This window comes from Heterodontus francisci, chromosome 20 (genome assembly GCF_036365525.1).
Source record: "Heterodontus francisci isolate sHetFra1 chromosome 20, sHetFra1.hap1, whole genome shotgun sequence".
In the NCBI taxonomy this organism is placed as follows: Eukaryota; Metazoa; Chordata; class Chondrichthyes; order Heterodontiformes; family Heterodontidae; genus Heterodontus; species Heterodontus francisci.
This window is the reverse complement of record NC_090390.1, coordinates 38,781,637-38,798,073: the sequence shown is the minus strand read 5'-3', so window position 1 is coordinate 38,798,073 and position 16,437 is coordinate 38,781,637. Positions and strand designations below refer to the sequence as shown.

General features: G+C 43.4%; 1 protein-coding gene across 4 annotated transcripts in view; it reads right to left on the bottom strand.

Moving 5' to 3' along the window:
* Positions 1-16,437, bottom strand: part of ide (insulin-degrading enzyme) — a 165,058-nt gene that overhangs the window by 60,196 nt on the left and 88,425 nt on the right. For all 4 annotated transcript variants that reach the window (XM_068052630.1, XM_068052631.1, XM_068052629.1 and 1 more), the window contains exon 17: positions 8,209-8,329. In XM_068052630.1, coding sequence (XP_067908731.1) covers positions 8,209-8,329 — 121 coding nt within the window. The remainder of the gene's footprint in view (positions 1-8,208; positions 8,330-16,437) is intronic.

Sequence of the window (16,437 nt, the reverse complement as noted above, 5' to 3'; positions counted from 1 at the left end):
TGCGGTCATAACTTAACGCTGCTGGCAGTGCTGTGTAGTCGCATTCACCATAGCCCATAGATGATGATTTCAAATGCCAATCATATGCAAGTGCAGCACCACTTTGTTAAGACATCAGGCGTATGTGAATTGCTGTGGCGAATTGTCGTTTCCCTCCCAACGTTCCTCGATGATGTGACTTATTGGTGGCCGAAACATGCATAAATGAGGTTCTCCCTGATGTCCTGTGCGCATTTCTCCATGGCCTTCATATCGATGATGGCATCATTGTCATCCTCCTCACCCTCTTCATAGTCACCCTCATCTGAGGAGGACTGGTGTTTCTCCGCCTGTAGAAGATTGCCGCGCCTAATTGAAGGTAGTGAAAGTCACAGCAGACAATGTGGCACGGACTGAAGGGCCCCTCCAGACATGTCAAGGCAACGGAATCACATTTTCAGCATGCCAATGGTGTATTCAATAATGGCTGTAGTGGTTGTGTGTGCAGCATTGTACCTCTCTTCAGCAGCGCTTCGGGAATGACGTACTGGTGTCATCAACTATGTACAAAAGGGGGTACCCTGGTCACCCAGGATCCAGCTGTCCACTTTGGCTGGTTCCTCGATAACTGTTGGCAGCTGGGAGTACCTCAAAATGTATGAGTCATGACAGCTCCCTGGAAAACTTGCACAAACATGCATGATTCTTCTCCTGTGGTTGCAAACCAGCTGTACGTTTAAAGAGCGGAAGCCTTTGCGATTGATAAAGACAACAGGCTAGTCCTAGGGAACTCTAATGGTCAAATGAGTAGTCGATGACCTCTTGCACTCTAGGGAACCCAGCAATGGCGTCGAAGGCTGCAGACCTTGTTGATTGGCTGTCCTGGTCTATGGGCAAGTAGAAAAATCACCGGCACGTCAAAAAAGGCCATTTGTCACCTCTTTGACATTCCTGTGGGTTGCAGACTGCAAGATGCCACGTGTCATCTGCATATCCCTGGTAAGAGCGCTAGCAAAAATCTGAGTGCAGCAGTCACCTTGAGGGCAACCGGCATGGGATTTCCACTGAAGCTGAACGATTGCAGGTCATGCCACAGGATCCTACAAATTTCTGTGCCCATTTCACGTGATATCCTTAGGCTTCTCTGGCATTGCTAGGTTTTTTTGTCTTTGTCTTGAGGATGCAATGACGTGCCAGTGCCCATCTTTGATAAGGCTGTTCTGTATATTATCATTCGAAGCATCCTCACCTTAAAGGCCGCTCAAGTGACAAAAAAAACCTGAGCCGAACCCAATGGAACCCGAGCCCAACCCGGCCAGAGTCCCTCTATTTCCCCACCCCCCCACCCCAACCTGACCTTGACCAGAGCCCGACCACCTTTACTTGACTTACCTTCCAACTCCCAATCTGCCGGAAGCTGCAGCATGAGCGTGATGACATCACAGAGACGCTCACTGCGCAGACTCAGTTTCCCTGCTTGACGTCCCGGACTCGCCGCTCAGGTAAGTTTTTAAACTTTTAACACTTATCTTGCTGTGTGTCCCCGACTCGGACCCGGCGCAACCCGATCAGAGCCCGAAGGCCACACCCGACCCAAACCAGACGCATGTCGTTGGGTCCCATCTGGTTCGGGTAGGGTAGCAGGCCTTTACCTCACCTTCCTGTTCTGCCTGTTGCTGGTGCTCAGGCATCATGAATTGAGGGGAAAGAACCCTCCTTAGTCTTTCCCTTTGCTCTTCATCCCATGGTACTAGACAAATTGAGACCCATGTGGCTGCAGCTTTTCTGACCAATAAGCAAGCACAGCATGTCGATTCAACCCTCTGGCTAGTGAGCTGAAATATCGAGGCAATGAACATCTCCCTTATATCTGCCTTCTAATTGCAGCCAGGTAGAAGACACACCCACTATCGTCTGCCTCCTCCCACTCTCCTTGAGGGTTCAATTCCAACCTTCCAGCATGAACCCATCACCCTTGACCCACCCAATGTTACCATTAACCTTCCCTCCATAAACATTGGGCCTCTCCCCACTACCATGCACAGTGCAATCATCGATGTATTCATGCCATCCCTCCCCCGTTACTATTGACATGCTGACTCTTACCCTTCAACTTCCTCACATCGAACTGACCACTGTTGCCAAGACCCATTCCCCTCCATATGAAGTTGTCGATTTTCCACCCATTAGTCTTGACCTTACCCCCACCCCCTACAGAATCCATTTTCCCCCATGGACTGTGATCATTCCCTTGGGGAACCAGTACCCTCAATTTGCCCATAGCTACCAGATGTTGACAGCACTCATCCCTTCCTTTAGGCCCTTGCCAAATATCATCACACTGTACTGCAAAAATCCACCTACCACCCCCGTAGCCAATAACCTGCATCTTCAGCATCGACAGCAACCATCCAACACCCTGTACACTTCACTCCGCTCTCCCCTGCTTCTCCATGCACCCGATCAGCCCCACCCTTCCCTTCCTGCCCTGCTCCTCCATGTAGCCCCCGCCCATGACTTCGCCACCGTCCCAAGAAGATTCACCCTTGCTGGTGCCAAGGCTGGAAGCAAACATCCATTGCAATGCTGGCATTAGTTGAGCGGATGGGTTTGAGAGAGGAGCACAGACCCAAGACTCAACTGCATAAATTCAACTGCTGCAGGCCACGGTGAAAAAACTATGATCTGGGTGGCATGGGAACATCGCTCGCCGTTCACTTAATCTGGCACATAGGACTAAATTATAACTATGTGTAGGGTAATGGATATTCATGTTACTTTAAAGAAGCCAAAGCTGCAATCCGCCACCACACAAATAATGAAATGCAGTGTTTAATTTTTGAAATATAGTCAACTGTCAAAAAAAAAAATCCGCCACCACACTGGGGGAACCCCGAAATGCCACTAACCCACCGACTTGTGTTTTTTTTTTTAACATTTTCGGTAATCTGAAAAAGCACCTCCCGCCTAATTATATCACCCTGCATGCCACCAAATCCACAGCACGAAAAGCATAAAATTCCCCTCATAAGATCCTGAGGGGACTTGATCGAGTGGATACCGGGAGGATGTTTTCTCTTGTGGGGTAGAGTGGAACCAGGGGACACCGTTTAAAAATAAGAGATCTCCCTTTTAAGGCGGAGATGAGGAGAATTTTTTTCTCTGAAGGTCATTAGTCTGTGCAATTCTCTTCCCCAGAAAGCTGTGGAGGCTGGGTCACTGAATTTATTCAAGACTGAGTTAGGTAGATTTTTGATGGGCAAGAAAAAAAAGTTATTTGAAGAGCGAAGAGGGGGCATGAATAAACACTGGCAGGCAAGACAAAGGAAAATTCCAGGGTATTTTATAAGTACATTAAGGGCAAGAGGATAACCATTAAGGACCCAAGTGGCAATCTGTGTGTGAAGCCGGAAGACATTAAATGGTTAATTTTCATCTGTGTTCATTGTGGAGAAGGACGATGTAGGTGCAGCAATCAGGGAGAGGGACTGTGATATACTTGAACAAATTAGCATCGAAAGGGAGGAGGTATTAGCGGCTTTGGCAGGCTTAAAAGTGGATAAATCCCCAGGTCAAGAAGAGATGTATCCCAGGCTGCTATGTGAGGCAAGGGAGGAGATTGCATGGGTTCTGACACAAATTTTCAAATCCTCTCTGGCCACAGGAGAAGCGCCAGAGGACTGGTGGACAGCGAATGTGGTACCATTATTTCAGAAGGGTAGTAGGGATAAACCAGGTAATTGCAGGCCTGAGAGTCTAACATCAGTGGTCGGGAATCTATTGGAAAAATTCTGAGGGACAGGATTAATTTCCACTTGGAGAGACAAGGATTAATCGGGAAATAGTCAACATGGCTTTGTCAGGAGGAGATCATATCCAACAAATTTGATTGAATTTTTTGAGGTGGTGATTAGGTATGTAATTGGGGGTAAAGCAGTTGAGGTAATCTACATGGACTTCAGTAAGGCTTTTCATAAGGTCCCGCATGGGAGATTGGTCAAGAAGGTAAGCGCCCAAGGGATCCAGGGCAAATTGGATCCAAAATTGGCTTAGTGGCAGGAGCAAGGAGGGTGATGGTTGACGGTTGTTTCTGTGATTGGAAGCCTGTGACCAGTGGTGTACTGCAGGGATCTGTGCGCAGACCCGTGCTGTTAGTGTACATTAATGATTTAGACGTGAATATAGGAGGTATGATAAGTAAGTTCGCAGATGACCCAAAAATTGGTGGTGTTGTAAATAGTGAGGAGGAAAGCCTTAGATTACAGGACGATATAGATGGGCTGCTAAGATGGGCAGAGCTGTGGAAAATAGAATTTAATCCTGAGAAGTGTGAGGTGATGCATTTTGGGAGGACTAACAAGGCAAGGGAATATACAATGGATGGTAGGACCCGAGGAAGTACAGACAGTCAGAGGGACCTTGGTGTACTTGATCATAGATCACTGATAGCAGCACAGATAGATAAGGTAGTTAGGAAGGCATATGGGATTCTTGCCTTTATTAGCCAAGGCACAGAATACAAAAGCAGGGAGGTTATGATGGAGCTGTATAAAAATGCTAGTTTGTCCACAGCTGGAGTACTGTGTACAGTTCTGGTCACCACACTATAGGAAGGATGTGCGCACTGGAGAGGGTGCAGAGGAGAGTCACCAGGATGTTGCCTGGGCTGGAGCATTTCAGCTGTGAAGAGAAACTGGATAGGCTAGGGTTGTTTTCCTTAGAGCAGAGAAGGCTGAGGGGGGACCTGACTGAAGTATACAAAATTATGAGGGGCACATATAGGGTAGATAGGAAGAAACTTTTTCCCTTAGTGGAGCTGTCAATAACCAGGGGGCATAGATTTAAGGTAAGGGGCAGGAGGTTTAGAGGGGATCTGAGAAAATAGTTTTCACCCAGAGGGTGGTTGGAATCTGGAACGCACTGCCTGAAGGGGTGGTCGAGACAGGAAACCTCAGAACATTTAAGTAGTAGTTAGATGAGCACTTAAAACGCCATAGCTTATAAGGCTACGGGCCAACTGCTGGAAAATGGGATTAGAATAGATAGGTGCTTGATGGCTGACACGGACACGATGGGCCAAAGGGCCTGTTTCTGTGCTGTCTAACTATGACTCTATGGCAAGGGTGTCAAGGGTTATGCGAGACAGACAGGAAAGTAGAGTTGAGACCACAACCAGATCAGCTCATCGAATGGTGGAGCAGGCTTGAAGGGCCGAATGGCCTACTCATGCTCCTAAGTACTATGTTCAACCCTCTCAGCTAACTCATCAAAAAACTCACGCAAATTAATTGAACATGATTTGTCCTTGACAAATCCGTGCTGGCTTTCCTTAATTAATCCACATTTATCCAAGTGAGTGAATTTTGTCTTGAATTATCATTTCTAAAAACTTTATTACCACTGAGGATAAACTGACTCGCCTGTAGTTGCAGAGCTTATCCGTACATTCTTTTTTGAACAAGGTTGTAGCATTTCTAATTCTCTAGTCCACTGGCACCACCTCCGTATTTAAAGAGATTGGAAGATTATGGCCAGTGCCTCTGCAATTTTCACCCTTACTTCCCTCAGCATCCTTGGATCCATCCTATCCGGTCTTGGTGACTTATCAACTTTAAGTATAACCAGCCTACCTAATATCTCCTCTGTATTAATTTTTAGCCCATCCAATGTCTTAACCACCACCTTTTTCACTATGACTTGGGCAGCATCTTCTTCCTTGGTAAAGATAGGTGCAAAGTACTCATTTAGTACCTTAGCCATGTCCCCACCTTCATGTGAAATCTTTTGGATTCCCTTTTATGTTAGCTGCAGCCTCTTCTCATACTCTGCTTCTCATTTCTTTTTTCACTTCCCCTCTGAAGCTTCTACAATTCAGCATGCTTTTCAATTGTATTATCCACCTGACATCTGTTATATGCACCCCTTTTCTGATTCATCTTAATCTCCAACTCGATCATCCAGGGATCTCTGGATTTGTTTGCCCTACCTTTCCACCTCATGGGAATGTACCTTGACTGTACTCAAACTATCGCCTCCTTAAAGGCAGCCCATTGTTATGTTACAGTTTTGCCAGCCAATACTTGATTCCAATTTACCTGAACCAGATCCATTCTCACTCCATTGAGGGTGACCCTCCCCCCAATTAATTATTTTTACTCTGGATTGCTCCTTGTCCTTTCCCATAGCCAACCTAAATCTTATGATATTGTGATCACTGTCCCAAAATGTTCCACTGCTGACCACTTGGCCCACCTCATTTCCCAGAACCAGAACCAGATCCAGCAATGTCTCCTTTCTCATTGGACTAGAAACAGAATATAGAAAATTCTGCTGAATACACTTGAAATGTTTGCCCCTCTGCCCTTTACACTATTACTATTGCAGTCTATATTAGGATAATTAAAGTCCCCCATTATAACTACTCCACAATTCCTGCACTTCTCTATATTTCCTTGCAACTTTGTTCCTCTATATCACTCCTAATAGTTGGTGGCCTATAGAATACACCCAGCAATGTAATGTACCTCTACTGTTTTAGATCTAACCAAATAGATGCTGTCTTTGATCCCTCCAGGACATCCTCCCTCTCCAGCACTGTAATATTCTCCGTAATCAAGACTACTACCCCTCCTCCTTTCTTTCCTTCCCCATCTTTCCTAGCAACCTTGTATCCAGGAATATTTAGTACCCAGTCCTGCCCTTCTTTGAGCCAGGTCTCCGTTATCGCCATATCACATTTCCACATGCTATCTGTGCCTGCAGCTTACCAACCTTATTTACCACACTCTGCACCGTCGCAATCATTCACTGCAAACCTAATTTAGACCTTATTACATTCCCTCTTACTTTGACCCCACCTAATACCTTACTATTTCCTACTCTAGTGTTATCTCTTTTCTCTAACATTACCTTTTGGTTCCCAAAATACTGACAAGTTAACTTAAAGCCTCCCCAATAACACTAGCAAATCGCCGCAATGACATTGTCAGGCCTGTACAGGTCCCATCTGCCCCCTAGAACCGGCCCCAATGTCCCAGGAATCCAAAGCTCTCCCTCCTGTACCATCTCTCCAGCCATGCATCCATCTGTTTTATCCTATTTCTATACTCTTTTCTGCGCAGTATCAGGAGTAATCAGCAGATTACTACCTTTGAGATCCTGCTTGCTAGTTTCCTTCCTTGCTCCCTAAACTCTGCCTGCAGGACCTCCTCTCTCCTACCTATGTCGTTGGTACCAATCCTGAAGAATGCTGGTGGGTTGCAGATTTCGACTGGAAAACTAATTTGGTTGTATAGCGATTTAGACATATAAATAATCATCTAATTTTAGTTTGCTTAAGTTTTCTTTTGGGTTGGAAAGGTTTTAGAAATGTCTCATTATGGCAACAATAACCTGAAGGTTCTCACAAAGCAGTCCATTATTATGTAGCAAGAATTACGGGAAGTGGATTTAAATGTTGCAAATAGAGTCTTATTCAAGTTTTTCTGTATTGACGTGCTTTTACCCCAATAAATTGCGTTCTTGTCTTCAATAAAATGAATGAAGTTTTGCAACAGCTTGGTATGCTTGGTTAACTAATACAAAGAAGTCAAAAAAATTGTTGAGTGTTAAAATAGTCACATTATCACATGGGTCTGAATTAAATTAAAGTTTGATGCGGTTTTCAGTGCCTCTCTACCAGCTTGCCACCTGTCCAGTAAACAGTGAGGAACTAGGTAGCACAGTTGGTTGGAGACTGGTCTTTCATCTCTGGTACCTGTGTTCAAATCAGCCCAGACTGATGGAATGGAAACTCCATATACCAGCTAGTTTTAAGAATAGCCCAGCAAGCAAACAGTCCTTAATTTGGCAATCTCATTCATCGGCCTCAGGCTGGTCGGTTCGGGAAATGGAAAAATGTCACACTGGTGCAATAATGGTTGCTTTTCTGAGGTATATCATTGGGTCAACGCAGAGCTTTACTTTGCATCTGGCACCGCTATACCTAAACCTGGAGTGCTTGCTGCTGATACCTGGGTACCTAAAATGGGTGTAGTTACATTCCCCAGGACTAACATCCCTCACTTTGATGAGCACACAAATAAGTAACAGTTGGTATCCATTAATCGCATTGCACAATAATCTTGCCAGGTTTCAAAAGTGAAATGCATCCACTCAAACAGATACATTTTAATGAGCTGTACATTTTCTGGCAATTTATGCAAGGTATTTACAATGCAAAGCTCCTACCTTCCAGTGCTTCCTTAAGCTCATCTTTGGTCCATGCCACTTCAGTCATTAGCAGTCGGAGATAGTACATGGCATGCTGGTGAGGTTGTTCTGCTCTAAAATTATTCAGGGATCGCATGTACTAAAATAAAATAAGATAAAGAAACAAATTGAAGTAGTCATGATCCCACCCCCAAGGCTGAACGTCTCCTTCAAAATAATTGCTTTAAGTTTAAACATGACCCCCATATTTGAACAAAGGTCCGACTTGGCAGTGAAAGACTATAGTACTAAAATTAAATCGAGAAACTAAATTTCAAACAAACAATACATTACAATCAAATGCTACACCTCACACCTGTAAGGGGTTGAAATATTTTAATAAAAGTTTTTAGCAATGTGTGCATAAGAATGAAATGAATGTCACTCAATGTCAAGTGATGGATGAGTTGTTTTCCTTTAAATGCTGAATGAGATTATCATGGATTAATTTACTAATAATTGCTTTACTGATTCATTTACTGATCTGTAAGGATAGGATTCTGTCTTTGACAATGCAGGAATGTGAGTAAATTTTAAAGGTGCAGTATCTCGAATAGTTTCAGAAATGCAGTGGTTTCTAAAGGCATATAAATAGTAAAAGGGTGGTGCAGATGGAGTAGGGCCAATTAGGGACCAAAAGGGGGATTTATGAACAGAGGCAGGGGTGGGGGAATAGCTGAGGTATTAAATTAATACTGTGCATCTATCTTTACTAAGTAAGATGAAGCTACCCAGATCAGAGTGTAAGAGGTAATTAATACACTAGAAGGATTTAAAATTGATAAGGTATTAGAAAGGCAGTCTATAATTAAAGTCGATAAAACACCAGGACCAGATGAGATGCATCCAAGTATACGGAGGGAAGGGAGAATGGAAATGCCCTGGCCATAATTTTCCAGTCTTCCTTAGACTCAGGAGTGGTGCCAGAGGACTGGAGAATTGTAAATGTTACACACTTGATCAAAAAAGAATGTAAAGATAAGACAAGCAACTATAGGCCCGTTAGTTTAACTTCAGTGGTGGGGAAACCTCTGGAAACAGTAATTCAGGACAAAATTAATACTCATGTGGACAAAAGACGATTAATTAAGGAAAGCACACATGGATATGTTCAGGGAAAAATCATATTTAACTAACTTGGAGTTTTTTTCAACGAGTACCGGAGATGGTTGATGAGGGCAATGCTGTTGATGTGATGTACAAAGACTTCCAAAAGGGCATTTGATACAATGCCACACAACAGACTTGTGAGCAAAGTTATAGCTCATGGAATAAAGAGGGACAGCAGCAACAAAATACGAAATTAGCTGAGTGACGAGAAGCAGAGAGTAGTGGTTAATGGATGTTTGTCGGGCTGGAGGAAGGTTTGTAGTGGAGTTCCACAGGAGTCAGTGTCGGGACCCTTGCTCTTCCTGATATATATTGACTTAGACCTTGGTGTACAAGGCACAATTTCAAAATTTGCAGAAGACACGAAACTTTGAAGCATTGTGAACTGTGAAGAACTTGAAAAGGAATACAGACGAGCTGGTGGAATGGGCAGACATATGGCAGATGATGTTCAATGCGGAGAAATGTGAAATGGTTCATTTTGGTAGGAAGAACATGGAGAGACAATATAAAGGGTACAACTCTAAAGGGGGTGCAGCAGTAGAGGGACCTGGGTGTACAAGTCATTGAAGGTGGCAGGACAGGTTGAGAGAGTGGTTAATAAAGCATACAGTATCCTAGGCTTTATTAATAGGGGCATAGAGTACAAGAGCAAGGCGGTTATATTGAACTTGTATAGGACACTAGTTTGGCCTCAGCAGGAGTACTGTGCTCAGTTCTGGGCGCTGCATTTAAGGAAAGATGTGAAGGCATTGAATAGAGTGCAGAAAAGAATCACGAGAATGGAGTTCCTCATCCCTGGAACCATTTATGATGATAGACCGAAGACGTTGAAACGGTTTTCCTTGAAGAGAAGGCTGAGAGATTTAATAGAGGTATTCAAAATAATTTATATTTATATTTTACATTTATATTTACAGATACAGTACTGAAACAGGCCCTTCAGCCCACCGAGTCTGTGCCGACCAACAACCACCCATTTATACTAACCTTACAGTAATCCCATATTTCCTACCACCTACCTACACGAGGGGCAATTTACAACAGCCAATTTACCGATCACCTGCAAGTCTTTGGCTGTGGGAGGAAACCGGAGCATCCAGCGAAAACCCACAGGGTCACAGGGAGAACTTGCAAACTCCACACAGGCAGTACCCAGAATGAGGGGTCTGGACATATATCTAAGTCACATATCCAAATTTGCTGATGATACAAAGTTAGGCGGCATTGTAGACAGTCTAGATGATTGCATAAAATTGCAGAGAGATATTGACAGACTAGGTGAGTGGGCAAAACTGTGGCAGATGGATTTCAATGCGGGCAAGTGTGAGATTATCCATTTTGGACCAGAAAAAGATAGAGCAGGGTACAAATCCAAACCCTTCTTCATTCAACCCAACAAACCCGAGAAGGATAGAAGGGAGGGTGAAAGGAAGGAAAGTAGCCAGGGACAAGAAGGGACAGCTGGGATCTCCTCCTTAGGCCAGAAAGTGCTGATTTCGAGAGAAGTCCGGGGCCTCTGCAACCATAGCTATAGGGTGGGACACCTTCATGCGGATTGCTGGAAGTTACAGGGTAACCTCATGGGACTTATTAGGGTACACAAGGCCAATGCAGAGAAAGGGGCCCTGATCAAGAGTACGACAGATCAAGCTGTAGCTCAATGCAGCTGTAAGGCCAAGTATAAAAATCGCTGAGTGTGGGAAACAAACAAGATACCCGAGAGCTATAGGGATTTCTTATCAAAAGGAAACTAAGTACTCATCACTCAAGTAAAGCAGGTAAACCTATAGTTACACTTAGGGATACAGGAGCCACCAAAACTCTTTTGCTGGGGAAAGGCATGACTTTTCCACCAGATAGCACATTGAATGCCAAGGTTTTAAGTGAACAGTATTGGCGAGGAGTATATACCCGTATTTTTATATCGGGTGCACTTGGAGTGTGACCTAATGTCTGGAACTGTACCGTAGGAGTTATCCATAGTTTGCCAGTAGGGGGAGTTGACTACTCCTGGGGAATGATTTGGCTGCAGCGAAGGTATTAGCTTCTCCAGTAGTCACAGAAAAAACAAGTGAAGTCAAGGAGACAGAGCAGTTGCAGGAAAAGGTTCCAGGAATTTTTCCTTTGTGTGTACTGACCCGAGCAATGGCTAAACAAGTTCCATCGTCAGAGGTCAAATTGGCACCGGACAGTTATTTGGCTATCTGAAACTTTCTTTGGGGATTTCGATAATCCAAAAGGAAATGTTCAGTAAGTCTTCTCTGTTCACAGCTCAGCAAGCCGATCCAGAGTTAAGTAAAGTGGCATAATCGGCTCAAATCGAAGCTGAGCAGAGGGAGTTACAGAATGCTACTATATTAAAAATGGGATTCTGATGAGGAAGTGCAGACTTCCTCACAGACCTGCGGACAAAGAATGGACAGTGCTTCACCAGATAGTGATACCGCCCAAGTATCGCCGGGAATTATTAAGGGTAGCCTATGAAATTCCTATGGTGGGGCATGTAGGGATACAGAAGACCCAAGCACGTACAAGTTGACATGTTACTGGCCACGTCTTCACAAGGACATGGTGCAGTTTTGTAAAATGCGTCAAACATGCCAGATTGTGGGAAAGCCACAACCTGCAATAAAACCAGCACCTCTAACTCCCAAACCAGTTTTTGGGGAATCATTTAGTAGGTTGTTGGTAGATTGCGTGGGACCTTTACCGAAAACAAAAGCAGGACACCAATATATAGTCACGATTATGGATACTCGGTTCCCAGAGGCCATTCCCTTGAGAACAGTTTCTACTAAGGCAGTGATAGAGAAGTTAACCCAGTTCTTCACTCGATATGGATTATCAATGGAGATCCAATCAGATCAGGGTTCCAATATTTTAACTAAATTTTTTCAGGAAGTTATGAGTAATCTGGGGGCAACACAGTTAAAGTCCTCAGCATTCCACCCACAGACACAAGGAGCTTTAGAATCAGACCCTCAAAACGATGATCAAGGCAGACTGTCATGAATATCTCCATGACTGAGACAAAGGGCTGGAATTTCTTTTGTTTGCCACCAGGGATTCACCTAGTGAGTCTACCGGTTTTAGTCCTTTTGAATTAATCAAAGAAAGGTTTTTAGAACAGAGGAACGACCCTTCCATGTTAGATTACATATCCGTGTTCCGGGAGTGGCTCACAAGAGCCTGCCAATTGGCTCAGGAGCACCTTGAAGCTTCCCAACCAACCAAGAAATGGACAGACAAGCATGCCAAGACCCGAACATTTCAACCACAGATGAGGGGTTAGTATTACTGTCTTTATAGGGTGAACCACTGAAAGCATAGTGTGGTGGTCCATATAGAGTAGTCAAAAGGATTGGTAGAGCAAATTATTTGATTGACACCCCAGATCACCATAAAAAGAATCAGCTGTATCACATAAATATGTTGAAACAATATCACCGCTGGGAGGAAGATAAGCAAGCACAGGTATGTTAGGTAGTAGGGACAGTGAAGGATCAAAGGGATAGTGAGAATAAGGCAGGAGAACGCCTAGACAATTCCCAAATTGAACCTACTATCCGGTTAGCTAATACTGCATAGTTAGGGAGATTAGACAGTCTGCTTTCATATTTAGATGCAAAATAATGGTGAGACCCAACAAAGCATTTAAAAGGGGTCTGCACGGACAAACCAGGATAGTTTAGCCATACATGATGTGGATGTAGGAGAATTCTCTCCTATAAAACAGAATCCTTATCGCTTAGGTCAAGAGAAACAGGCCCAGGTGAGAGCAGAAATCCAATACAAGTTGGAAAACCACCTAATTGAATCCAGTCAAAGTAGCTGGAGTTCCCCAGTAGTGTTAGCGCCTAATCCTGACAGTTCAACTAGATTCTGCATAGACTACAGAAAGGTTAATGCAGTAACAAAGGCAGCCTCCTACCCAATTCCTCACTTGGAAGACTGTATTGACAGAGTGGGCAGGGCCACATTTCTTACCAAAATAGATTTGTTAGAAGGATACTGGCAGGTTCCTTTAACACCCCGAGCTAAAAAAATATCGGCCTTTGTCACACCAGACGGTCTTTTCCAACGCCGAGTGATGCCTTTCCGGCTAAAAAATGCCCCAGCCGCTTTCCAGAGACTAATGAACCAAGTGGTAACCAGTTCTCCTAACTGTGTGGTTTTACCTTGACAATGTGCTGGTATACAGTGAAGGACTTGTCAAGAAAACACCATATGCCAAATGGGAATTATTCGGTTGGAAACTTAGATTAGACTTCTAATGGTGAAAATCCTACATTTAACTTTTAAAAAAACTGGCAGCCAAGATGACCACCGCAATTTACAACTGAAACACCTTTTCACATTCCAGGGCCCGACCAGAGCCAGAAGTCTGAGAAGCCCTAGACCCAGAACAATGGCTTGCTCTAAGTAATTGCTTCATTAGCACTGTAATCAAGTCAATCCTGACACATTGACTTTGAAACAGCAAACCACTGTGTAAATATTGGCATCTTGGGGCCTGTGAAGCCAAGTCTGAACGTTGTATCTCATTAGAAGTTTCCAGAGAATACCCTGAGGCAGTCATGTGACCATCTGTCCATCTCTAACAAAACTCCCAGTTTTTTCAAACAAGAGACAAGCAGTAACTGAGTGTGCAGCAGCAGACAAGGCTGTGTGCCTCCCTTTTTCTCTTGCTCCAGAAAACATCAAGTTTGAAAACCGTCTGCGACTGTGAACCCTCCAAGCCTACAGGCTGCTACAGCAGAGACCGGGGAGAAAAAAAGAAAAGTGAGCCACCTGCAATTCTGCCTCCAAGAAAATCTTGAGAAAAGCGGGCCAGCCACAAAGTGCACTTTGACCAGCCAAGACTTGAAGTATACAAGCCCAGCCGGAAGTCCAGCGAATCACCCAACCTCAGACTGTGTATTTAACTTTTATTTATTTTGGACTTTAATCCAGCCAAAAAACCTACTTTCCACTTAGCAATCTATTTGTGAGAGTGTGATCTTCACGTGAATGTGTAGCGTATTTTTTATTATTTTACATTGGGTTTAGCCTGTTGAGTATAATAAACTTACCTCTTTTTTGCTTAAACTCAAGAAAACTTGTCCGATTCTTTCACAATCAAATTAAAGGCAAAAGGTAAAGCGCTCACTGAGGTGGCAAGGACAATCACAATTTAAAAGGAATAAACCCTGTTGTGGTCAAATAAGAGGAAGGGCAAGGGGGCGATTGTGGCCCCCTCCTCACCTTGGCCGTAACTGGCCACTTTGAACAACTAGAAGCTCTGCTTAGAAAATTACAGTCAGCTGATTTGGTGATAAACCTTGCCAAAAATGAATTTGCAAAAGCTGGGTAACCAAACTAAGCCATATAGTAGGGCAAGGACAAGTGCTGTCAGGAACCACAAAAGTAAAAAGCATTGGTGGAGCTCCCTGCCCCGAAGACTAAACAAGAAATCATGAGGTTTTTGGGGATGTGTGGTTTCTACCACAAGTTTGTACCAAATTTCAGCACTATAGCTGCTCCACTGACGGATTTGCTACAACAGAAAGCCAAGATTGTGTGGCCAAAGGAGTGCCAAGCATCTTTTGAGAGGCTGAAAGCAATTTTGATCAATGAACCTGTGTCGGCTGCCCCGAATTTCACTAAGCCCTTCAAGGTAGCAATTGGTGCTAGTGACCTGGGGGTAGGTGCAGTCCTGTTACAAGATGATGAATCGGGCTTAGAAAGACCAGTGGGATACTTTTCCAAAAAGTTAAATCAACACCAAAAGAGATACTCTACAGGGGAAAAAGAAACCCAGGGCTTACTCCTAGCTCTTAAACATTTTGAAGTAAATGCCCACCACGGCTACAGGGAGACACTAGTATATACTGATCATAAACCTCTAGCCTTCGTGGAAAATCTCAAAAACCAGAATGCCAGACTATTTCTATGGAGTTTGCTATTGCAGCTCTATCACTCAAAAATTATTCACATTGCAGGGAAAAACAATGTAATTGCTAATGCTCTGTCTAGAATTTAACTTTGCTTTGAGTTATCAGAGTATCAAGATGGTACAGGGCATAACTACTAGTTACAGGTAAAGAATGAATGAGAATGTAAATGTGTTTTTTTTTCATATTTTGTTTCGCCTACACTTCATAATGAAATGCATTTAAAAATGGAATTTCATTTTTCCAAGGGTGAAGGTGTCATGAAGGTGCTTCCATTATTAATACTTTGAGGATTTGTGTTTAAAAGATTGTGAAAATTGGTTCATTTGAAAGACCGAGGAGATGCCTGGATTTGGCTTTTTTTTTTAAATGACTGGAAGGACACTTTGGATTTTTAAAAAAACACTTATTGGAAGAGACAATGACGTGCTAAAATAAACATAAGGAGCCTTGCTGGCTATTGGAGCTGTTGACAGAGAAGTCACATGTCTAGGTTTATGGTGGTCAGGGGTTTTGGTTTTGATTTGGGCTTGGACTGTTTGAATGGTCAGCGGATCATGGGTAACCTGCTGAGAGAGAAGCCATCCAACTCAGCCTTTTCCACCCGTTTTGAAAGCCTTCTGAGAATCCAATGTGATAGCTGAAACCACTGATGCAGTAATTCTCCCGTAAAGCCTGCAAAACTACTTGACATCTCCTGAACAGAACTGCTGCAGAAAGACCCCAATGACAGCCATCTGTGTGTACCCGGACACCAGACCAAAGGCCAAATGGAACATTCCATATCATCCTTTTCCTTCAAGAATTGACAACAACTTGGCCAAAGTATTCTTTTTAAATGTTGATCTCTGCAGGGACAGTTTTCCATTTTGCTTTTTATTCCTTAAACTAGTGTGCGTGCGCTCATGTGTGTTAGATTATTTTAGAAGGGTATATAATTATACTTCCCTATTTCAAACTGTTAATAAACTTTGCATCTTTGCTGAATAAGTCTTTTATAATAAATCAATAATTTTGTTGTTTATTAAAGAAACTGGTTGGCGGATTATTTTTATTCTGAAACTAATATAAAGTATATAATTGGCCTCATCAGTAACTGGATAAAACATTTAAATATACGTTGTGATCAGTGGAACTAGAAGACAGTGCATTCCTCCAACCT